The sequence below is a fragment of the Nycticebus coucang genome, chromosome 10 (genome assembly GCF_027406575.1).
Source record: "Nycticebus coucang isolate mNycCou1 chromosome 10, mNycCou1.pri, whole genome shotgun sequence".
In the NCBI taxonomy this organism is placed as follows: domain Eukaryota; kingdom Metazoa; phylum Chordata; class Mammalia; order Primates; family Lorisidae; genus Nycticebus; species Nycticebus coucang.
In genome coordinates this window covers 35843561-35869958 of record NC_069789.1, presented here as the reverse complement: position 1 = coordinate 35869958, position 26398 = coordinate 35843561, and the positions used below count along the sequence as shown (strand labels likewise).

The 26398-nt window shown below is 40.5% G+C and overlaps 1 protein-coding gene across 9 annotated transcripts in view; it reads right to left on the bottom strand.

Annotated features, from left to right (window-relative positions):
- NVL (nuclear VCP like) overlaps positions 1-26398 on the bottom strand; it is a 202827-nt gene that overhangs the window by 103788 nt on the left and 72641 nt on the right. For 8 of the 9 annotated variants that reach the window (XR_008383046.1, XM_053605342.1, XM_053605347.1 and 5 more), the window contains 2 exons: positions 25823-25885; positions 11076-11195 (listed from right to left, as the gene is read on the bottom strand). Coding sequence is in view for 8 of the 9 variants with exons in the window: in XM_053605342.1 (XP_053461317.1) it covers positions 11076-11195; positions 25823-25885 (183 nt within the window). In the remaining variant the exon portion in view is untranslated. The remainder of the gene's footprint in view (positions 1-11075; positions 11196-25822; positions 25886-26398) is intronic. The other variant, XM_053605345.1, reaches the window with a different exon arrangement.

Here is a 26398-nt window from a genome sequence, read left to right as displayed (position 1 = left end):
GTCGCCTAAGACTGAGGAGTATTATACAATAGTTTTTTCAAAGTTATTAAGTACATGGGAAAATCAGCAAGACCGAATGACCATATTTACATAAAAAAAGTAAGTCTAAACTATACATACTTTTAAGGTTATGAAAAACGTTTGAGAATGATAAAAACTAAATACAAAACTATTAGCAGTACTGTAGTAACCTCTAAGAAGAGTAAAGGGAAAAGAATGGGAAGGAAAATTTTTACTCTCCTTGGCTCACACCTGTAATCCTAGCACTCTGGCAGGCTGAGGCAGGTGGATTGCCTGAGTTCACAGGTTCAAGACTAGCCTGAGCCAGAGTGAGACCCTGTCTCAAAAAAAAAATAGCCAGGCATTGTGGCTGGCGCTTATAGTCCCAGCTACCTCAGGAGGCTGAGGCAAGAGAATTGCTTGAGCCAAGAGTTTGACATTGCTGTGAGCTATGATGTCACAGCACTTACCAAGAGTGACTAATTGAGACTCTGTCTAAAAAATAAAATAAAATAATAAAATAAAATACAAAACTAATCCTGAAGAAGATTTTGGGATAAAAATAAAATACACAGCTAAGTGGAAAAAGCAAATAGCAGAATAAATGAGTCTATGTAACTTTAAAAAAATGAATACCTTTATGTGCTGCAGATGCTGTTGTGTGCCGCACCCTCGGCATCAAGCCGCAGCGAGGTGGCGCTGTCCGCGTTGTAAAACGCATGGGTAGGTGGTCTGTGCTCCCCGGAGCGAAGCCCCCAGCACCCCTAGTATGCGACAGCAGCGCAGAAGTTGCCTAGCATACTTTTTGTTGAACGTAATGACTCACGAGGTGCGGCATAAAAGCCTAAGAAACCTTTGCTCTGAAACCTGTCTGTTCAGTTGAATGCCTGCTTGTCTTGAGAAACTAAGAATAAACATAATGACTTACTGATCCATAATTAAACAGAGAAAGAATGCCTGAAGAGACTCAATGTCTCCAGGGGAACGGTGCAATAGCACGTTCCTATCATCAAATGTCAGTGAATTGAAACAGTGCATTGAGACAATGCAGGCACAGCAAACAAGATGTTCCAACATGACATACGCTATCACCACCTGCAGTAAAACTTTACTTAGAAAAACATCTTGCTTCACTAATTTTCATATGTAATACAAATCAATAGAGTAGTTTAATGTTTAACAAACAATTAATTATAAATCAAAGTATAGTTACTAATAAAAATAAAAATATATAGAAAATATATATAAAAGTAGTCAAGCATTATACGTAAAAGAATATGTTCAGCTATTTTTAAAAGAAATTATAAGAAACTGAGAACAATTACAGAGCTAAGAGAAGTCACAAGCCTTGACATTCCTAGATAAGGGGAAGTAACCAGGTGTTACTGATAAAACCACCTCCCTAAAACAAAAACCTTGAAAACATGTAATGCATGATAAACCACATATGCAGACACAAAGATAATTTACAAGCATAAGCAAAATAACGATTACATTGTTTGAACCTTGGAAAGAAAATGTATAAATACCAACTTCTAAACTCAATAAAATTTACAGCTGCTTTCTTCATCACTCGTGGTGTGTGGCAGTCTGTCATTTTATCCTGCGTCGACCTTTCAGCCAACCTGTACCGTTCGCCCTGAGCACCCTCGGACTGAGGCCCATCGACCGGCGGTCCGCGGCAGTTGTGGATGTGGGAAAACTCTGGCTCAGGCTGGTCTTGAATCTGAGAGCTCAGGCAGTCCACCTGCCTCGGCCTCCCAGAGTGCTAGGATTACAGGTGTGAGCCAAGGAGAGTGAAAAGGGAACACTTTACACTGCGTGTGGGAGTGCAAACTAATACAATATTTTAAACTAATACTTCTTTATTGGAAGAAAGTATGGAGAACCCTCAAAGAACTCAAATTAGACCTCCCGTTTGATCCTGTAATCCGATTACTAGGCATCTACCCAGTTGAAAAAAAATCTTTTTATCACAAGGACATTTGCGCTAGACTGTTTATCACAGCTCAATTTACAATCACCAAAATGTGGAAACAGTCTAAATGTCCACCAACGCCAGAATGGATTAACAAGCTACGGTGTATGTATACCATGGAATACTCTTCAGCCATTAAAAAAGATGAAAATTTTACAACTTTTGTATTAACCTGGATGGAAGTGGAATACATTCTTCTTAGTAAAGCATCACAAGAATGGAGAAGCAAGAATTCAACGTACTCAATACTAATATGAAGACAGTAGATGAGCTAATGTAAGGGGGTGGGGATAGGGAATGAGCAAGTGGGGAGGGGGGATGGTGGGGGATGCGGAGGTCACGGTGTATGATACACCTTGGGGCAGGACATAATTATAAGAGGGACGTTACCTAACAAATGCAATCAGTATAACATAATTCTTTGTACCCTCAATGAATTCCAAACAACAAAAATAGTAACAAAAAAATAGGCTTGGTGCTCATAGCTTAATGGTTAGGGCACCAGCGATGTACACTGTGGCTGGCGGGTTCAAACCCAGTTCGGGCCTGCTAAACAACAATTACAACAACAACAACAAAATAGCTGGGTGATGTGGTAGGTGCCTGTAGTCCCAGCAACTTGGGAGACTGAGGCAAGAGAATCACTTAAGCCCAGGAGTTTGAGGGTACTGTGAACTATGACACCATAGCACTCTAATGAGGGTGACATAGTGAGACTCTGTCTCAAAAAAAACAAAAATAGCCAGATGTTGTGGCAGGTCCCTGTAGTCCCAGCTACTGGGGACGAGGCTGAGGCAAGAGAATCACTTGAGCCCAGGAGTTTGAGGTTGCTGTGAGCTATGATGCTATAGCACTCTACCCAGGGCAGCAGAATAAGACTGTCTCAAAAAAAAAAACGGGGGGGGGGGGCAGGGCAGCACCTGTGGCTCAAAGGGGTAGGGCACTGGCCCCATAGGCTGGAGGTGGTGGGTTCAAACCCATCCCTGGCAAAAAACTGCAAAAAAAAAAAAAAAAAAAAGAGCTAGAACCCATCACTAAAATAAAAAAAAAAACTAGCCAGACATTGTGGCAGATACCTCTAGTCCCAGCTTCTCAGGAGGATAGCTTGAACCCAAGAGTTTGAGGTTGCTGAGCTGTGATGCCATTGCACTCTACCAGGGTGACATAGTAAAGCTCTGTCTTAAAAAAAAAAAAAAAAGATTCAAATTTAAAATGTTTTTAGAATTTCCTTCACGTAAAAATGTTAGAAAGGCAAGTGATACGGGTACAGAAATGTAAGATAGAAGATATCAAAGAAAGAGATGAGGCAGAAGTTAGAAATGTACTTCACATGGCTAAAGACTTCTTTGAAGGCAGTAGTTGACAATGAACCCCCACAAATTTAGATTTTTCCAGGTGATAACAGGAAGCTAAGAATTGAGGAAAGGGACTGTAAGTGAAGGGTTAAATTCATACCAATAAAGGGAATAAAATCCAGAGCATACCATGCCCTAACCAGCTGGATGTATCAAGGTGCAGAGTTTTACCATGTTAGATTTCAGAATATGACTGGGGAACTGTTATCACTAGCAAAGATAAGTGGGTAGTAAGAATTTTCTGTGATGGTACTAGATCAGAAAACAAAATTGCTATCATGTGTGTCACATTTACTTATACTATTCAACTTTTAGTTTTGCAACATCTGAATGTTTTTAGAGATTTTTAACAAAACGAAACATTTAATAAATATTTTACAACCCAAGAACACATACACAGAGGATACCTATTTGAAAATAAATCACAGAGCTGGTATCTCACGCCTGTAATCCTAGTACTCTGGGAGGCTGAGGCAGGTGGATTGCCCTGAGCTCACAGGCTCGAAACCAGCCTGAGATCCCTCTCTAAAAATAGCTGGGTGTTGTGGCAGGCGCCTGTAGTCCCAGCTACGTGGGAGGCTGAGGCAAGAGAATCACATGAGTCCAAGAGCTGGAGGTTGCTGTGAGCTATGATGCCAGAGCACTCTACCAAGGGTGACAAAGTGAGACTGTCTCAAAAAAAAGAAAAAGAAAAAAGAAAAATGACAAAAGATCTCTCAGGCTTGAGAAATGTACTCATTTCCTCAGACATCTTTTTTTTCTTTTTTATTGTTAAATCATAGCTGTGTACATTAGTACAATCGCCTGTACCCATTCTAAGATGCACCATAGATGTGGCCCCACCCATTATCCTCCCTCCACCAAAACTGCCCCCCTCCGTTCCCCTTCCTTGGCCCTTTCCCCATAGTCTTGTGCTATAGTTGGGTTATAGCCTTCATGTGAAAGCTAAAATTTAGCTTCATAGTAGAGGTGAGTACATTGGATAATTTTTCTTCCATTCCTGAGATACTTTGCTAAGAAGAATATGTTCCAGCTCCATCCATGTAAACATGAAAGAGGTAAAGTCTCCATCTTTCTTTAAGGCTGCATAGTATTCCATGGCATACATGTACCACTATTTGCTAGTCCATTTGTGGGTCGATGGGCATTTGGGCTTCTTCCATGACTTAGCAAGTAGGAATTCGGCTGCAATAAACATTCTGGTACAATTGTCTTTGTTATATTGTAACTTTTGGTCTTCTGGGTATAAACCTAGTAAAGGAATTATAGGATCGAATGGCAGGTCTATTTTTAGGTCTCTAAGTATTCTCCAAACATCCTTCCAGAAGGAACGTATTAGTGGGCATTCCTACCAGCAGTGTAGAAGTGTGCCCTTTCCTCCACATCCACGCCAACATTTCTGGTTTTGGGACTTTGTTATGTGGGCTACCCTTACTGGGGTTAGGTGATATCTCAGAGTAGTTTTTTTTTTGTTTTTTGTAGAGACAGAGTCTCACTTTACCGCCTTCGGTACAGTGCCATGATGTCACAGGACTCACAGCAACCTCTAGCTCTTGGGCTTCCACGATTCTCCTGCCTCAGCCTCCCCAGCAGCTGATCAGAGTAGTTTTGATTTGCATTTCTCTGATGATTAAGGATGATGAGCTTTTTTTCATGTGTTTGTAGATTGTGCGTTGGTCTTCTTTAGAGAAGTTTCTCTTTAAGTCCCTTACCCACCCTGAAATGGGGTCACGTGTTCTTTTCTTGCTAATACGTTTCAGTTCTCTGTGGATTCTGGTTATTAGACCTTTATCAGAGGTATAACCTGCAAATATTTTCTCCCATTCTGACAGCTGTCTGCTTGCTTTACTCACTATGTTCTTGGCTGTGCAGAAGCTTTTTAGTTTGATCAGGTCCCAGTAGTGTATTTTTGATACTGCTTCAATTGCCTGAGGAGTCCTCCTCATAAAATATTCGCCCAGGCCAATTCCTTCAAGGGTTTTCCCTGCACTTTCTTCAAGTATTTTTATAGTTTGATGTCTTAAGTTTAAATCTTTTATCCAGTGAGAGTCTATCTTAGTTAATGGTGAAAGGTGTGGGTCCAGTTTCAATCTTCTACAGGTTGCCAGCCAGTTTACCCAGCACTATTTGTTAAATAGGGAATCTTTTCCCCACTGAATGTTTCTTTTCTTTTTTTATTAAATCATAGCTGTGTACATCAATATGATCATGGAGCACCATACCCACTGAATGTTTTTAATTGGCTTGTCAAAGATCAAATAATGGTAAGTAGCTGGATCCATCTCTTGGTTCTCTATTCTGTTCCAGACATCTACTTCTCTGCTTTTGTGCCAGTACCATGCTGTTTTGATCACTATGGATTTATAGTACAGTCTCAGGTCTGGTAGTGTGATTCCTCCTGCTTTGTTTTTATTGCTCAGTAATGTTTTGGCTATTCGAGGTTTTTTCTGATTCCATATAAAACAAAGTATTATTTTTTTCAAGATCTTTAAAGTATGACAATGGAGCTTTAAAGGAATTGCATTAAAATTATATATTGCTTTGGGCAGTATGGACATTTTAACAATGTTGATTCTTCCCAGCCATGAGCATGGTACATTTTTCCATCTGTTAACATCTTTGGCTATTTCTTTTCTTAGAGTGTTTCATAGTTCCCTTTGTAGAGATCTTTCACGTCCTTTGTTAGGTATACTCCCAAATATTTCATCTTCTTTGGCACTACTGTGAAAGGAATAGAGTCCCTAGTTAAAGCAGCCCCAGAGGAACTACACAGGGTCACTCCCTACAAAGATCCAGCAACAACAGAGTGATCCCGCTGGGGTCTAATCTTAGAGAGACACCTCCCCAACTCTGAGGACAGCCAGAGGCAACGGTGAAAAACAATCATGAGGCGAAATCAACAGAAAAACTCTGGCAATATGAATACTCAGAGTAGATCAACTCCCCCAAGGATCAATGGGGCAGAAACAGCACAAGACCCCATGCACAAACAAATAGCTGAGATGTCAGAAATTGAATTCAGGATCTGGATAGCAAATAAGATCGAATTAGAATTCCAAAAGTTATCTCAAGAATTCAACGGATTCAGGGTGGTGCCTGTGGCTCAGTGAGTAGGGCGCCGGCCCCATATGCCGAGGGTGGCGGGTTCAAACCCAGCCCCGGCCAAACCGCAACAAAAAAATAGCCGGGCGTTGTGGCGGGCGCCTGTAGTCCCAGCTGCTCGGGAGGCTGAGGCAAGAGAATCGTGTAAGCCCAAGAGTTAGAGGTTGCTGTGAGCCTTGTGACGCCACGGCACTCTACCCGAGGGCGGTACAGTGAGACTCTGTCTCTACAAAAAAAAAAAAAAAAAGAATTCAACGGATTCAAAGACCAAATGACCAAAGATTTCGACACATTGAGACAAGAAGTTGCATCCCTCAAAGATCTGAGAAACACAGTAGAATCCCTCAGTAACAAAATGGAGCAAACAGAAGAAAGGATTTCTGACACTGAAGACAAAGCTTTCGAATGCTCCCAAACCCTCAAAAATTAAGATAAATGGAGAGCAAAAACAGACCACTCTCTCAGAGAGCTCTCGGATAATTTGAAGAAAACCAATATTCATCTTATAGGGATCCCCGAAAGTGATGAAGTGGCTTCACAAGGCACAGAGTCTCTTCTCCATGAGATTATGAAGGAGAACTTTCCAGACATGCCAAGAGATTCCGAAATTCAGATAGCAGATAGTTTCAGAACTCCAGCACGACTCAACCCAAATAAGACATCCCCCAGACACATCATAATCAGTTTCACTAAAGTTAATATGAAGGAGAAAATTCTGAAAGCTGCCAGACAAAAGAAAACCATTACCTACAAGGGGAAGACTATCAGAATAACTTCAGATCTCTCTGCTGAAACCTTTCAAGCTAGAAGAGGATGGTCGACTTTTAATCTCCTAAAACAAAATAACTTTCAACCCAGGATCCTGTACCCAGCTAAACTGAGCTTCATTTATGACAGAGAAATTAAATACTTCAACGACATTCACATGTTGAAGAAATTTGCCACAACTAAACCAGCTCTCCAGGATATTCTTAGACCTATCCTCCATAAAGACCAGCGTAATTCTCCACCACAAAAGTAAACCCACCCAAAAATTTTTGATCAAATTCCAACTTCCACAGTCGCAAAAGGATTAAAAATGTCCACTGGTCTCTCGAAAGGCTTATCAATACTCTCAATTAATGTGAATGGTTTAAATTGTCCTCTAAAGAGGCATAACTTGGCAGACTGGATACAAAAACTCAAGCCAGATATCTGCTGCATACAAGAATCGCATCTTACATTAAAAGACAAATATAGACTCAAGGTGAAGGGATGGTCATCTATATTCCAGGCAAATGGAAAGCAGAAGAAAGCAGGTGTTGGAATCGTGTTCGCAGACGTAATAGGCTTTAAACCAACCAAAATAATTAAGGATAAGGATGGACACTTCATATTTGTTAAAGGTAATACTCAATATGATGAGATCTCAATTATTAATATTTATGCACCCAACCACAACGCACCGCAATTTATAAGAGAAACTCTAACAGACATGAGCAACTCGATTTCCTCCACTTCCATAGTAGTTGGAGATTTTAACACCCCTTTAGCAATCCTGGATAGATCCTCCAAAAAGAAGCTAAGCAAAGAAATTTTAGATTTAAACTCAACTATTCAACATCTAGACTTAACAGACATCTACAGAACATTTCATCCGAACAAAACTGAATACACATTCTTCTCATCAGCCCACGGAACATACTCCAAAATCGACCACATCCTAGCCCACGAATCTAACCTCAGCAAATTTACAAAAATAGAAATTATTCCTTGCACCTTCTCAGACCATCATGGAATAAAAGTTGAACTCAATAACAATAGGAACCTGCATACCCAGACAAAAACATGGAAGCTAAACAACCTTACGCTGAAGGATACATGGGTTATAGATGAGATTAAGAAGGAAATCACCATATTTTTGGAACAAAACGACAATCAAGACACGAATTACCAGAACCTCTGGGATACTGCAAAGGCAGTCCTAAGAGGGAAATTTATAGCACTGCAAGCCTTCCTCAAGAAAATGGAAAGAGAGGAAGTCAGTAACTTAATGGAACATCTCAAGCAACTGGAGAAAGAAGAACACTTCAACCCCAAACGCAGCAGAAGAAAAGAAATAACCAAAATCAGAGCAGAATTAAATGAAATTGAAAACAAAAGAATTATACAATAGATCAAAAAATCCAAAAGCTGTTTTTTTGAAAAGATCAATAAAATAGATAAACCTTTGGCCAACCTAACCAGGAAAAAAAGAGTAAAATCTCTAATTTCATCAATCAGAAATGGTAATGATGAAATAACAACAGACCCCTCAGAAATTCAAAAACTCCTTAACGAATACTACAAGAAACTCTACTCTCACAAATATGAAAATCTGAAAGAAATCGACCAATACCTGAAAGCACGCCACCTACCAAGACTTAGCCAGAATGAAGTGGAAATGTTGAACAGGCCTATATCAAGTTCTGAAATAGCATCAACTATACAAAATCTCCCTAAAAAGAAAAGCCCAGGACCAGATGGCTTTACGTCAGAATTCTACCAAACATTTAAAGAAGAACTAGTATCTATACTACTAAACCTCTTCCAAAATATAGAAAAAGAAGGAATATTACCCAGCACATTCTATGAAGCAAACATCACTTTGATCCCCAAACCAGGGAAAGAACCAACAAGAAAAGAAAATTATAGACCAATATCACTAATGAATATAGATGCTAAAATACTCAATAGGATCCTAACAAACAGAATCCAACAACACATCAAAAAAATTATACACCATGACCAAGTGGGATTTATCCCAGGGTCTCAAGGCTGCTTCAATCTACATAAATCTATAAATGTAATTCAACACATAAACAAACTTAAAAATAAAGACCATATGATTCTTTCAATTGATGCAGAAAAAGCTTTTGATAATATCCAGCATCCCTTCATGATCCAGAGCACTTAAGAAAATTGGTATAGAAGGGACATTTCTTAAACTAATAGAGGCCATCTACAGCAAACCCACAGCCAATATCGTATTGAATGGAGTTAAATTGAAATCATTTCCACTTAGATCAGGAACCAGGCAAGGTTGCCCATTGTCTCCATTGCTCTTTAACATTGTAATGGAAGTTTTAGCCATGCAATTAGGGAAGAAAAGGCGATCAAGTGTATCCACATAGGGTCAGAAGAGATCAAACTTTCACTCTTCGCAGATGATATGATCGTATATCTGGAAAACACTAGGGATTCTACTACGAAACTTTTAGAAGTGATCAAGGAACATAGCAATGTCTCAGGCTACAAAATCAACACCCATAAATCTGTAGCCTTTATATATACCAACAATAACCAAGCTGAACAAACAGTCAAGGACTCTATTCCTTTCACAGTAGTGCAGACATCTTATAATAAACATACTTATTAAACAGTCGTTGCTATCTACTTTGAAAAGGTTATGTTATGCTTTACTATGTTTCAAATTCTTCTTTTTTTTTTTGGCCAGGGCTGGGTTTGAACCCACCACCTCCGGCATATGGGGCCGGCGCCCTACTCCTGAGGCACAGGTGCTGCCCTGTTTCAAATTCTTATACAATGTTTCAAATTCTTATAGAATGGTATTCTTGATAATAACTGTTTCCAGCACTCTCTGTACTGAAATCTCTAAGAACAGTGACTCAGTGTGGTTGATGCAGGTAGTATGCAATGCAGATCAATTTTATATCTTCCCCAGATAGTAATGGTACTGGGTGGTAAAGCTAATAATCTAATCCTATTTTGAGCACATCATGTCTTAACCTTTTTGTGTCTACTTTCCAGAACCCATTTAAATGCAAAGCATCAGAGGATTTCAAAGACAGGTATTTAAAACTAATATCATTTCTTTCTTTCCTTCTGTGTTTTTTTTTTTTTTTTTTTTTGAGACAGAGCCTCAAGCTGTCACCCTGGGTAGAGTGCCATAGCATCACAGCTCACAGCAACCTCCAACTCCTGGGCTAAAGCGATTCTCCTGTCTCCGCCTCCCAAGTAGCTGGGACTACAGGCACCCACCACAATGCCCAGCTAATTTTTTTTGGTTGTAGCCATCATTGTTGTTTGGCAGGCCCCAGGCTGGATTCGAACCCACCAGCTCAGGTGTATGTGGCTGGTGCCTTAGCTGCTTGAGCCACAGGTGCCAAGCCTCTTTTTTTTTTTTTTTTTGAGACAGAGTCTTAAGTTGTTGCCCTGGGTGGAGTGCTATGGCATCATAGCTCACAGCAACCTCCAACTCAGGCTCAAATGATCCCCTTGCCTCAGTTTTTCTATTTTTAGTAGAGACAGGGGTCTTGATTTTTGCTCAGGATGGTCTTGAACTTGTGAGCTCAGGCAATCCACCCGTCTTGGCCTCCCAGAGGAAACTAATATAATTTCTATTCCCAACTACTCATCTATGTGAATTAAGATTACCTACACAATGTGCAACAAAAATAATACACGGGAAAAAAATGCATACATGGGCACATACAGAGTACAACTGTTATCTCTAACCTCTGATTTCAAATTACTAGATTTCTTTATTCCAAAGATCTCAATGCTTCCAAGGAATGACTTTAAAAGAAGTACCTGGGTTGGATCTTACAAAAGGCTTATGGTGCTTAAAAATATGTAAATCACTAATCCATGTTACTTACTTCTCGATCTGATCTTCGAGGACATAAAGCATCCATTTCATCAAAGAAAATTACACAGGGTGCTGAGTTTTTGGCTCGCTGAAAAACCTGTCGCACAGCACGTTCACTCTCACCAACGTACTAAATGTAAACACAAAGAAATAAAACACAGGAAGTTCAACCTTGAGGTTGGGCCAAATATGAGTAAAACTAGTTTTATTTTTTGTTATTTTTTGAGACAGAGTCCTACTATGTCACCTTCGGTAGAGTACTGTGGTGTCATAGCTCACAGCAACCTCAAGTGCTGTGGTGTCATAGCTCACAGCAACCTCAAACTCTTGGGCTTAAGTGATTCTCTTGCCTCAGCCTCCCAAGTAGCTGGGACTACAGGCATCCGCCACAAAACCCAGCTATTTTTCTTTCTTGTTGTTCTTATAGTTGTCATTGTTATTTAGTAGGCCCAGGCCAGATTTGAACCTGCTAGCCCCAGTGTATGTGGCCAGTACCCTAACCACAGAGCTATAGGCGCCAAGCCATAAAACTAGTTTTAAATGACATTTATGTATCAGAATCTAAAAAATATTGGGTTAAACCACATACAATTGTTGATATTTAAGGTCTTCTCTAGCTGAAACCCTGCCATAATTCCATTGTACTTAGAGCTGATCTCTTAAGCCTCATGCATATATATAAAATATCTAGCAATAATTTGCATTAAAAATCAAATGTATTGGGTGGCACCTGTGGCTCAGTGAGTAGGGCACCGACCCCATATACCAAGGGTGGCGTGTTCAAACCCAGCCCCAGCTGAACTGCAACCAAAAAATAGCCAGGCATTGTGGTGGGCGCCTGTAGTCCCAGATGCTCGGGAGGCTGAGGCAGGAGAATCTCTGAAGCCCAAGAGCTAGAGGTTGCTGTGAGTCCTGTGACATCATGGCACTCTACTGAAGGCAGTAAAGTGAGACTTTGTCTCTACAAAAAAAAAAAAAAAAATCAAATGTATTTTATTTTATTTTACTATATTTATTTTTTGAGACATAGTCTCTTTCTATTCCCCTGGGTAGAGTGCCCTGTTGTCATAGCTCCCAGCAACCTCAAACTCTTGGGCTGAAGCAATTGTTTTGCCTCAACCTCCCAAGTAGGTAAGGCGTGGGACTACAGATGCATGTCACAATGCCTGGCTAATTTTTTTAGACACTGGGTCTCTCTCTTGCTCAGACCAGTTTCAAAATCCGGTGCCAAATCATCTCCAGATGACTCTTTAAATCTAAAATGTCCTTGGGTGGCACCTGTTGCTCAGTGGGTAGGGCGCTGGCCCCACTGAGGGTGGCAGGTTCGAGATTGGCCAAACTGCAACAAAAAATAGCTGGGTGTTGTGGTGGGAACCTGTGGTCCCAGCTATTCAGGAGGCTGAGGCAAAAGAATTGCATAAGCTCAGGAGTTGGAGGTTGTTGTGAGCTGTGATGCCACAGCACTCTACCAAGGGCGATAAAGTAAGACTCTGTCTCTTAAAAAAAAAAAAAAAAAAAGGATAAGAAACAAGTGAAGTGGGAGGAGGAGAAAGATGGCATCCGAGTAACAGCTTCCTTGCAACTGGGTATGGTGAGGCTAGGGAGAGAAGACTCCAGGCATCTCTGGCTGGTGGGATCTGCCCAGAAACATCCCTTTGGGGACACAGGGAGTCATTGAGAGATTATTTCTGGACCCCATGAGGAAGACAAAGCAGTGGAGAACTGGCAAGTGTTTGCGTGTGTTCTTTGGGTCTAATCCTGCTGGCAGCTGTAAGTACAGCAGCAGTGAGATTGCAAACTACAAAGGGAGCTAATAGTGTGGAGCTGTGGGCTGTGTGGAGCCATTGTGGGAGCTGTGGGCTGTGTGGAGCTATTGTGGGAGAACTGCCCCAGCAAGCTCCGCCCTCAGAGTCCTACAGCAAGGATTGGGTAGGAGACCTTGGGCTAGGTATCTAGTCACTGAGCAGCCTAAAGGCAGGGACTGAGATGCCTTACGGCCTTGGCCCTCAGGGCATAGAGTGAGACCAGTTTTGGCACTCTGAGTAAGTGGGCAGCCACTTAAAGAAGTGATCCCAGAGACAACGGCTTTCCTGGGAAAACTTCTCCTTAGCCAAGGTTAGCAGTGTAAAGTGCCTTTTAAGTGGGCTGAGGAGAGATTTAAGTTCTCCACCTTGCAGGGTTTGAGAAATCAGCAGAAGCCTCCACTCTCCATCCCGTCTAGCCATATCAGCATTGTGATTAGCATCTCATACCCCAGAAGCTCACCTGTTGCCCAGAAAATATTCAGTAAGCTATATATACTGCTTTGGTTTTGATGTTTTTTTTTTTTTAATTTAAACATTTCCCCTCTAGATTTTTGTTGTTTTTTCTTTCTTTTCACTCTTCATTTTTCTAGTTTAAACATAATTTTCCATTGTTGCCTTAACAATTAGAACTTCGTTTTTGCTAGTGTATCTACCCCTATTCTTTGGTTTCCCCCCCAATTCTATCCTGTAAAGTTTTCTGTTTGCTTGTTTTGGTTTGATTTATAGCATTTTTGTCTTTCCCCTCTACTTGGTGGAGGTGGGGTACTGTGTCTGAACAGGCTGGCAAAGAGCTGCTGACCTCAAGTTTAGAGGAATGGACACCATGCTTGCAAAGGACAGTTACTAATTCTTATCACATCAAAAGGAAATACTGAGAACAGGACACTCTCCTGGCAAGCCTAGAGATGTTTTGTGACTTAGGGGCAATCCTCCAAGTAACTCAGTGTTCCAGAATGAGATAACATCAGTCACTCACTAGTAAGCATGTGATAAACATTGATGCTTAGTAGTTCTTTATGGGGGTTGTGGGGAAAGAACATGTGAGGAGAGCATGTGGCAATCCTTAAGCATGCTGCCCTGCTATGTAATTACCTTAACTCTCCACACCTGTTGTGTATAACCTTAATAAATAGCCCTTGTAGAGGGGGCTCAGGGCTACCCTGAAACTAAGGTTAGCCTGCCTCCTGCAAACTTGTACTTCTAATACGTGTCATGCCTGGATACTTCCTGCGGCGACCGAGACCAGTGCCATAGGGGTCACGACACTCAAGGGAACCACCCAACCCGGCACCCCCACAGGTTGGGGTTTTTAAGGTTGGGTCATAGTACCCTACTATACACCTATATCGCTCAATCTCCCTTTTTCTGTGCCTCTCTTCTTTTTGTCAATATTCCCCATTTACTCACCCCCTCCCTTTTCTCTTTTCTTTCTTTCTTTCTTTTTTAATCTTTTTTCCCTTCTTGCTCTTTAATCTTCTCATCCTTCTGGGCCTTACCAAAAGAACTCATCGAAACCTTAGTCCAGAGGCACGGTAACTTAAAGAGCAAATGGAAGTGAAAGGAAAATCAGGGCAAGGAAACAGATAAACAAACACTCATGAGGAAGAATCAGCAGAAAAATCCCAGCAACATGAGAAACCAGGCCAGAGCAACACCCTCAAGGGACCGTGAGGTAGCTACAGCACAGGATTCCACCTATAAAGAAATGTTAGAGGCTCAACGCCTGTGGCTCAAGCAGCTAAGGCGCCAGCAACATACACCTGAGCTGGTGGGTTCGAATCTAGCCCAGGCCCCCCAAACAACAATGAGAGCTACAACCAAAAAACAGCCAGGGGTGTGGCACGTGCCTGTAGTCCCAGCTACTTGGGAGGCAGAGGCAGGAGACTCACTTCAGCCCAGGCATTGCATGTTGCTGGGAGCTGTGCTGCCACAGCACTCTACCCAGGGCCTGGGGGTCTGCCTCAAAAAAATAAAAAGAGAAGAAAAGAAATGTTAGAAATGACAGAAAGGGAATTTAGAATACAGATGATGAAAACAATGAAGGAAATGATGGAAACAACGAAAGAAACTGCTGATAAAGTGGAAAATAACCAAAAGGAAATCCAAAAACAGAATCAAATAAGAGATGAATGATACGAAGAATACAGAAAGGATATAACAGAGCTGAAGGAACTGAAGCAGTCAATTAGGGATCTTAAAGATGCAATAGAAAGTATCAACAACAGATTAGACCATGCAGAAGAAAGAATCTCAGAGGTAGAGGACAAAGCTCTTGAGATAACTCAGAGAGTTAAAGAGGCAGAAAAGAAGAGAGAGAAAGCAGAATGTTCACTGACAGAATTATGGGACTTTATGAAGCATTCAAACATAAAGAGTTATAGGTATCCCAGAAGGGAAAGATGAATGCACCAGGGGAATGGAAGCCATAATAAAGAATATTACAAATGAACTTTTCCCAAATATCACCAAAGATTCTGACACACTCCTTTCAGAAGGATATCCGACCCCAGGTCGCCTCAACTTTAACAGAGCTTCCCCAAGACACATTGTGATGAACCTGTCCAAAGTCAAGACAAAAGAAAAGATTCTTCAAGCTGCCAGGAGTAAGCGCCAGTTGACTTACAGAAGCAAATCCATCAGGGTGACTGCAGACATCTCTAATGAAACTTTCCAAGCAAGAAGACAATGGTCATCTACCTTTAATCTACTTAAACAGAACAATTTCCAGCCCAGAATTCTATACCCTGCTAAGCTAAGCTTTAAAATTGACAGAGAAATCAAATAATTTACTGATATGCAAACATTGAGGAAATTCACCACAAGACCAGCTCTACAGGACATACTTCAACCTGTTTTATACACTGACCATCACAATGGATCAACAGCAAGGTAACAACTCAGAAATTAAAGGACAGAACCTAACTTCCATGATGCAAAAGATAAAACTAAGCAATGGACTCTCACAAAATAAGATGAATAAAACACTACCACACCTACCAATTATCTCAATAAATGTTAATGGCTTGATTTTCCCACTGAAGAGGCATAGATTAGTTAAAAAACACAAGCCATCCATTTGCTGTCTGCAGAAAACACACCTCGCTTCAAAAGACAAATTAAAACTCCAAGTTAGGGGTTGGAAGACAATTTTTCAGGTAAATGGAATTCAGAAGAAAAGAGGAGTTGCAATCTTACATTCAAATACATGTGGATTTAAAGCAACTAAAGTCAAAAAAGACAAGGATGGTCATTTTATATTGGTCAAGGGAAAAATACAACAAGAAGATGTTTCAATTCTAAATATTTATGCACCCAATTTAAATGCTCTCAGATTCTTGAAACAGACCTCACTCAGTCTGAGCAATATGATATCCTATAACACCATAATAACAGGGGACTTTAACACTCCTCCTACCGAGCTGGACAGACCCTCTAAACAGAAATTAAACAAAGATATAAGGGACTTAAATGAGACCCTAGAACAACTGTGCTTGATAGACGCATACAGAACACTCCATCCCAAAGATAAAGAATATACATTTTTCTCTTCACCCCATGGAACATTCTCCAAAATTGATCACATCCTAGGACACAAAACAAACCTCAACAGAATCAAAAGAATTTAAATTTTACCTTGTATCTTCTCAGACCACAAGGCACTAAAGGTGGAACTCAACTCCAACAAAAACATTCAACCCCTCACAAAGGCATGAAAATTAAACAACCTTCTGTTAAATGACAAATGGGTGCAGGAAGAAATAAAACAGGAAATCATTAACTTCCTTGAGCATAACAACAATCAAGACACAAGCTACCAAAACCTGTGGGACTGCAAAAGTAGTTCTCAGAGGAAATTTTATCACTTTAGATGCCTACATTCAAAAAAGAGAAAGAGAGTGCATCAACAAACTTACAAGCCATCTTACGGAATTAGAAAAAGAACAATCTAAGCCTAAACCTAGCAGAAGAAAAGAAATATCCAAAAACTAACTCAGAGATCAATGAAATGTAAAACAAAAGAATCATTCAGAAAATTAATGAAACAAGGAGTTGGTTTTTTTTGAAAAATAAAATAGATAAACCTAACTACAAATAGAAAAGTAAAATCTCTAGTAACCTCCATCAGAAATGATAAAGGGGAAATAACAACTGATGCCACAGATAATACAAGAGATCATCTCTGAATACTACCAGAAACTCTATGCCCAGAAATTTGACAATGTGATGGAAATGGATCAATATTTGGAATCACACCCTCTCCCCAGCTTAGCCAGGAAGAAATAGAGCTCCTGAACAGACCCATTTCAAGCACTGAGATTAAAGAAACAATAAAAAATCTTCCGACAAAAAAATGCCCTGGTCCAGATGGCTTCACACCAGAATTCTATAAAACCTTCAAGGAACAGCTTATTCCCATACTGCAGAAATTATTCCAAAAAATTAAGGAGGAAGGAATCTTCCCCAACATTTTCTACAACACAAATGTCACCCTGATACCAAAACCAGGAAAAGACTGATCTAAAAAGGAGAATTTCAGACCAATTTCACTCATGACTATAGATGCAAAAATTGTCAACAAAATCCTAGCCAAAAGATTACAGCTTATCATCAAAAAAGTCACACATCATGATGAAGTAGGTCTCATCCCAGAGATGCAAGGCTGGTTTCACACATGCAAGTCCATCAACATTATCCACTGTATTAACAGAAGCAAAAACAAAGACCATATGATCCTCTCAATAGATGCAGAAAAAGCATTCGATAAAATCTAGCATCCTTTTCAAAGCTATCTATGACAAACTCACAGCTAATATTTTACTGAATGGAGTAAAACTGAAAGCTTTTCCTCTTAGAACTGGAACCAGACCAGGTTGTCCTCTGTCATCATTACTATTCAACATAGTGCTGGAAGTTCTAGCCAATACAATTAGGCAAGATAAGGAAATAAAGGGAATTCAAATGGGAGCAGTGGAGGTCAAACTCTCCCTCTTTGATGACGATATGATCTTATACTTAGAAAACCCCAAAGATTCGACCACAAGACTCCTGGAAGTCATCAAAAAATACAGTAATGTCTCAGGATATAAAATGAATGTCCACAAGTCAAGTAGCCTTTGTATACGCCAATAACAGTTAAGATGAGAGGCTAATTAAGGACACAACTCCCTTCACCATAGCTTCAAAGAAAATGAAATACCTAGGAATATACCTAACAAAAGAGGTGAAGGACCTCTATAAATAAAATTATGAAATCCTAAGAAAGGAAATAGCAGAGGATATTAACAAATGTAAAAACATACCATGCTCATGGCTGGGAAGAATCAACATAGTTATGTCTATACTTCCCAAAGCAATCTACTGATTCAATGCCATCCCTATTAAAATACCAACATCGCACTTTCAAGACTTGGAAAAAATAATTCTGCGTTTTGTATGGAACCAGAAAAAAAACGGAATAGCTAAGGCAGTTCTTTTTTTTTTTTTTGGCCGGGGCTGGGTTTGAACCCGCCACCTCTGGCATATGGGACCGGCGCCCTACTCCTTGAGCCACAGGCACCGCCCCGCTAAGGCAGTTCTTAATAATAAAAACAAAGCTGGGGACATCAACATACCAGATTTTAGGCTACACTACAAAGCCATAGTGGTCAAGACAACATGGTACTGGCACAAAAATAGAGACATAGACATTTGGAATCAAATAGAAAACCAGGAAATGAAACTAACATCTTACAACCACCTAATCTTCAATTAAACCAAACAAGAACATACACTGGGGGAAAGACTCCCTATTCAATAAATGGTGCTGGGAGAACTGGATATCCACATGTAAAAGACTGAAACTGGACCCGCACCTTTCTCCACACACAAAAACTGATTTAAGATGGATAAAGAATGAAACAACAAAAATCCTCAAAGAAAGCATAGGAAAAACACCGGAAGATACTGGCCTGGGGAAAGACTTCATGAAGAAGACTGCCATGGCAATTCCAACAATAACAAAAATAAACAAATGGGACTCAGTTAAACTGAAAAGCTTCTGTACAGCTAAGGAGACAATAACCAAAGCAAAGAGACAACCTACACAATGGGAAAGGATATTTGCATATTTTAAATCAGACAAAAGCTTGATAACTAGGATCTATAGAGAACTAAAATTAATCCACATGAATAAAGCCAACAATCCCATACAGCAATGGGCAAGAGACATGAATAGAACCTTCTCTAAAGAAGACAGATGAATAGCTAACAAACTTATGAAAAAATGCTCATCATCCCTAATTATTAGAGAAATGCAAATCAAAACCACCCTGAGATACCATCTAACTCCAGTGAGAATGGCCCACATCACAAAATCTGAAAACTGGCTTGGCGCATGTGGCGCAAGCAGCCAAGGCACCAGCCACATATACCTGAGCTGGTGGGTTCGAATCCAGCCCAGCCCACCAAACCACTATGACAGCTGCAACCAAAAAAATAGCCAGGCATTGTGGCAGGCGCCTGTAGTCCCAGCTACTTGGGAAGGGGAGGCTTGCGCCTAGGAGTTGGAGGTTGCTGTGAGCTGTGATGTTACAGCACTCTACCCAGGGCAACATAAGTGAGACTCTGTCTTAACAAAAAACAAACAAACAAACAAAAAAACCCTCAAAACTGCAGATGCTGGCATGGATGTGGAGAGAAGGGAACACTTTTACACTGATGGTGGGACTGCAAACTAGTACAACCTTTTTGGAAGAAAGTATGGAGAACCCTCAAAGCACTCAAGCTAGACCACCCATTTGATCCTGCAAGCCCATTACTGGGCATCTACCCAGAAGGAAAAAATTCCTTCTATCATAAGGACACTTGCACTATACTATTTATTGCAGCTCAATTTACAATCGCCAAAATGTGAAACAGCCTAAATGCTCACCAATGGATTAACAAGCTGTGGTATATGTATACCATGGAATACTATTCAGCCATTAAAAAAATGGAGACTTTACAGCCTTTGTATTAACCTGGATGGAAGTGGAAGACATTATTCTTAGTAAAGCATCACAAGAATGAAGAAGCATGAATCCTATGTACTCAATTTTTATATGAAGACAATTAATGATAATTATTGACACAGTGGGGGTGGGGGAAGGGGACAGCAGAGAGAGAAAGGAGGAAGGAGGGGTAGGGGAAAGGGAGAGCAAAGAGAGGGAAGGAGGGAGTGGGGTAGGGCCTTGGTGCGTGCTACACCTTCTGGGGGCATGATTGCAAGAGGGACTTTACCTAACAAATGCAATCAGTGTAACCTGGTTTCTTGTACCCTCAATGAATCCCTAACAATTAAAAAAAAAATCTAAATTGTCCTAGAGTGAATTCATTTTCTAAACCCAAGATTTCTATCTTCCTTGTTAGATCATCTAATCTCTCAGAGTCACTCTGGACTCATCCATCCTCCTCTTATTATTTTCTTTTTATCAGACAGAGTCCCACTTTGTCACCCTCGTAGAGGGCTGTGACTTCACAGTTCACAGCAACCTCAAACTCTTGGGCTCAAGTCATAGTCTTGCCTTAGCCTCCCAAGTAGTTGGGACTACAGCCCCCCACCCCTTTCCGCTCCAGCACTCTGGGAAGTGCTATTTTTAGAGACAGGTGGTTACTCTAGCTCAGGCTGCTCTGAACTCCTGAGCTCAAGCAATCCTCCCTCCTCAGCTTCCCAGAGTGCTAGAATTATAGGCATGTGCTACCATACCCGGCCCTCATCTTCCTCTTCTCACATCTATCTCTAAAACAAAGCAAACCACAAGGCGATAAAATTTTGGCCCAGTGCCTGTAGCTTAGTGGCAAGGGTGCCAGCCACATACATCGGAGCTGGCAGGTTTGAATCCACCTCGGGCCTGCCAAACAACAATGAGAACTACAACCAAAAAAAATAGCTGGGTGTTGTGGTGGGTGCCTGTAGTCCCAGCTACTTGGGAGGCTGAGGCAAGAGAATCACTTAAGTCCACGAGTTGGAGGTTGCTGTGAGCTGTGATGCTACTGGCCCTCTACCGAGGGGAATAAAGTGAGACTCTGTCTCGCAAAAAAAAAAAAAAAAAAAGAAAGAAAGAAAGGGCGACACCGGTGGCTCAAAGGGGTAGGGCACCAGCCCCATATGCCAGAGGTGGCGGGTTCAAACCCAGCCCCAGCCAATAACTACAAAAAAAAAAAGAGAGAGAGATAAAATCTAATATTCATCAGACTGGCAAAAGTCTGACACCATCACTACTGGTGAGGATATGGAACAATTTGTTACAAGGACTTCATAAAAATAGTTGGGAACAAAAATTTTTTTTGTGGGGAAGGAACAGAGTCTCATTTGTTAACACTTGGTAGAATGCCATGGCATCTTAGCTCACAGCAACCTCAAACTCTTGGGTTCAAGTAATCCTCTTGCCTTAGCCTCTCAAGTAGCTGGGACCACAGGCACCTGTCACAATGCCTGTCTATTTTTTAGAGATGGGGTTTTGCTCTGGCTCAGGCTTGTCTCAAACCTGTGAGCTCAGGCAATCCACCCGCCTCGGCCTCCCAAGTGTTGGGATTACAAGCGTGAGCCACCATACCCAGCAAAAATATTATTTATGAAAGTGTACATACTCTCTATAATACAGCAATTCTTCCTCTGAGTATAAACTAGAGGGGCAAAAATTTCACAAATATGTACAAGGATAGATGTATACAATATTCAACTTAAATATCCATCAGGAGAAAAACCCCAAGTTTTTAAAAGTGTGGTTATAGTCATTCAATGGAATATCACACAGAAAATTAATAAACTAGAGGTAAATATCAACACAGACAAATAATACTGAACAAAACTAACCAAACTGAGTTGCAAAAGAACATGCCATTCACATAGTGGTTTTTGCTTATTCTTTTTCTTTTCCTCTTCTTCTTTTTTTTTTTTTTGATACAGAGTCTCATTCTTTTGCCCAGGCTAGCTAGAATGCCCTGACATCTGCCCAGCTCACACCAACCACAAACTCCTGAGGTCAAGTGATCTTCCACATTAGCTGGGACTACAAGTGCCCACCATAATATCCAACTAATTTTTCTATTTTTAATAGAGATGGGAGCTCAAGGGATCCACTCACCTTGGCCTTCAGAGTGCTAGGATTACAAATGTGAACCATTTCACCCCATCTGCTTGTTTTTGACTTACTATTTATAAGAAGAGTTCCAAACATATAACTAACATAGACATAACTGTATATTAAACCCCATACGTACCCATCACCCAGCTTTAATTATTGTCAACTTCATTCATGACTCACCTTGCTTCATATATACTATTGTCTATTTTTCTTTCCTAGTTTTAGTGAAGAAAATTCCAGATATCATATTTTATTTATAAATATTTCAGTATTTCTATAATGCCTGCTAAGGGTGATGAGCACACTTAAACAACTTTGATTCAAACTGCACAAAAGCAATCCATGTAACCAAAACATTTGTACCCCAGTAATATTATAAAATACTTTAGTTTTCTAAAAGATAATGATTTACAATTATCTGTATCATTATCAGACTTAAAAATTAGTATTTCCTTAGTATCAAATATTCAGTAAGCACTCGAAGTTCCAACTGCCTCGTAAACATTATACTCTTGAAACATATTATATATCATTTATTGAGAAATACATATGTAGTAAATATAGCAAGAAGTACATAGAACTAATAAATACCAAATTCAGGAATATCCTAAGTTCTATGGCAGAGAGGATAAGGGATGTGCTTAGGGAAGGATTGCAGAGAACTTTAAGTATATTGACTTTTTTTATACCTGGGTGGTAGATTCATCTTTAGAACTACTTCTATGCCAAAAATATTTCATAATACATTTTTTTTTTTTTTTTTTTTGTAGAGACAGAGTCTCACTTTATGGCCCTCGGTAGAGTGCCGTGGCCTCACACAGCTCACAGCAACCTCCAACTCCTGGGCTTAAGCGATTCTCTTGCCTCAGCCTCCCGAGTAGCTGGGACTACAGGCGCCCGCCACAATGCCCGGCTATTTTTTGGTTGCAGTTTGGCTGGGGCCGGGTTTGAACCCGCCACCCTCGGTATATGGGGCCGGCGCCTTACCGACTGAGCCACAGGCGCCGCCCATAATACATTTTTTAAAAATTATAAGCTTAAAAAAAGCTGTGTTATTAAGGCATTGATTAGCTCTCTGATATTTTGGAGATAACATCTGAACTCTGTCTAGCTATAATGTTCTTTTCCAAACTCATTTCCCACCAATTTTTTTCCTTCAGGGCTCATTTTTTTATTTATTTGTTTATTTATTTATTTTATTATTATTATTTTTTGAGACAGAGTCTCACTATGTCACCTCAGTAGAATGCCATGATGTCACAGCTCACAGGAACCTCTAACTCTTAGGCTTAAGTGATTGTCTTGCCTCAGCTTACCAAGTAGTTGGGACTACAGGCACCCGCCACAATGCCTGGCTATTTTTTTTTTTGATTGTAGTTGTCATTGTTGTTTAGCAGGCCCTGGCCAGGTTCGAACCCACAGCCCTGGCTAGCACCATAACCACTGAGATACAGGTGCCTCCCAAGGCTCATTTTTTTTTTGTTTTTTTTTTTTTCAGTTTTGGCCGGGACTGGGTTAGAATCCACCACCTCTGGCATGTGGGGCCAGCACCCTACTCCTTTGAGCCACAGGTGCTGCCCCCAAGGCTCATTTTTAATACCTTCTCCATTAGAAAGTCAAAATGAAGCTCAGGAAAAGTAAAGAGGTACATAAAAAGCCCATAGGAAATATTTAAATTTAAGTTCCTTATTTTAGGGGAAAAGTAATATGTAAGAGGAAAGATTAAAAAATAAAGGTAGACATAAATTTTAAAAGGCTTTAAAGCTATTTACTTTCCTTTTTTCTTTGTTTAAATATATTACAGAATAGCATTTCTCTTTTCATAGAGATGGATAGTAAATAAATTCAAACTCTCTTATATTTAGATATAAATGCTTAAATGGAAGTTACTAACTTCTTTCCCTCAAAGTATTTTTATTAGGCCCAGCATGGTGGCTCATGCCTATAATCATACCACTCTGGGAGGCCAAAGAGAGTGGATCGCCTGAACTCAGGAGTTGGAGACCAGCCTGAGCAAGAAGCAGACCCTGTTTCTAAAAAAATAGATGGGCATTGTGGGCATGGCACTCTACCAAGGGCAACAAAGTGAGATTCTGTCTCAACAAAAAAGTGTTTTTATTTATTAATACTTAATGCTTTTTTTTGAGACAGAGGCTCACTACGTTGCCCTCTATATAGTGCTGTGGCATCCAGCTCACAGCAACCTCAAACTCTTGGGCTTAAGTGATTCTCTTGCCTCAGCCTCCCAAGTAGCTGGGATTACAGGCGCCCACCACAATACCCAGCTATTTTTTTTTTTGGTTGTAGTTGTCATTGTTGTTTAGCAGGCCTGGGCTGGGTTCAAACCCTCCAGCTCTGGTGAATGTGGCTGGCGCCCTAGCCTCTGAGCCAATACTTAATGCATTTGAGCCACATAATTACAGGACAGGAGAGCAGATCAGGGGTCAGACAACCTGCATTCATCCTCCCCATACAACCTAGATTCAAATCCTGGCTTTACTAATTCTATTTTTTTTAATTTATTTATTATTAAATCATAGTTGTGTACATTAATGCAATCATGGGGCACCATACACTGGTTTTATATACCATTTGACATATTTTCATCACACTGGTTAGCATAGCCTTCATGCATTTTCTTAGTTATTGTGTTAACACATTTATATTCTACGTTTAGTAAGTTTCACATGTACCCTTGTAAGATGCACCGTAGGTGTAGTCCCACCAATTACCCTCCCTCTGCCCATCCTCCCACCTCTACTACTTCTTTTTTATTTATTTTTAATTAATTTTTTTTTTTTGAGACAGAGCCTCAAGCTGTCGCCCTGGGTAAAGAGTACTCTGGCATCACAGCTCACAGCAATCTCCAACTCCTGGGCTCAAGCATTCTCCCGCCTCCACCTTCCAAGTAGCTGGGATTACAGGCGCCTGCCACAATGCCTGGCTATTTTTTGGTTGCAGCCGTCATTGTTGTTTAGTGGGCCCAGGCTGGATTCGAACCCGCCAGCTCAGGTATATGTGGCTGGTGCCTTAGCCACTTGAGCCATAGGTGCCGAGCCTATTTTTTTTATTTTTTGAGACAGAGTCTTAGTGTGTCACCCTCGGTAGAGTGTTGTGGCATCACAGCTCACAGCCAACTCAAACTCTTGGGCTTAAGTGATTCTCTTGCCTCAGCCTCCCAAGTAGCTGGGACTACAGGTGCCTGCCACAATGCCCAGCTAAGCGCTACTTCTAGCTGCCAAACTTTAGCAAGTTATATAGCCTCTCTAAGCTTAAGTTTCCTAATCTGTGAATCAGAGGAAACCATAATTGATACCTCACAGGGCTGATAAAGAATCATCTATGTAAAAGTGCTTGTAAAAGACAAATAGATGGCACGGAATAAACACATTAAGAAGTTAATAATAATGACACTTTCATTTTTGCAGCTGTGAAAATTCAGGCTCTGAGCTTAATAGGCTTAATTAACAAGGTATTTACACACCCTCAGGGGTCGAACTAAGGCCTGCGGGCCACGTGCGGCAATGTGATTGTATTTGTTCTCGTTTTGTTTTTTTACTTCAAAATAAGATATGTGCAGTGTGCGTAGGAATTTGTTCATAGTTTTTTTTTTTAAACTACAGTCCGGCCCTCCAACGGTCTGAGGGACAGTAAACTGGCCCCCTGTTTAAAAAGTTTGAGGATCCCTGCAAGTAGTAGAGCAGAGCAAAGCTAAACTCCTTAGTCTTACTGCAGTGACTTTACAAAAATTCCACAATGGTTCAAAGATCTCAGAATGTTTTCCCCTGAAATTTTGCATGACCATAAATTTTCCTCAACTTAAACTAATGGCTAATGGCACAACTTACCATATTTAGTAATTCAGGGCCCTTGACTGATATAAAATTTAGTCCAGATTCATTTGCCACAGCCTAGCAAGATGAAAAAAAAAAAAAAAGAGGGAAATAAGACAAATGTACAATAAAATAATAACAATAATTAGTGACAATGCAAAGATACTTTATGGTTTTAGCTCTATTTCTTCCATTTTGAAGTTGCCTCTTTCTCTAAGAAGAAATACAGACAAATGGGTAAAGGAGAAATAGGTAAAAGGAAAATTAAAGGAACAAAAATTAACCTACAACTTTCTTTTTTTTTTTTTTGTAGAGACAGAGTCTCACTTTACCGCCTTCAGGAGAGTGCCATGATGTCACAGGACTCACAGCAACCTCTAGCTCTTGGGCTTCAGCGATTCTCCTGCCTCAGCCTCCTCAGCAGCTGGGACTACAGGCGCCCACCACAACGCCCGGCTATTTTTTGGTTGCAGTTCAGCCGGGGCTGGGTTTGAACCCGCCACCCTTGGATATGAGGCCGGCGCCCTACTCACTAAGCCACAGGCGCCACCCTAACCTACAACTTTCTAAGAATAGTAAGAAGACAAGCTA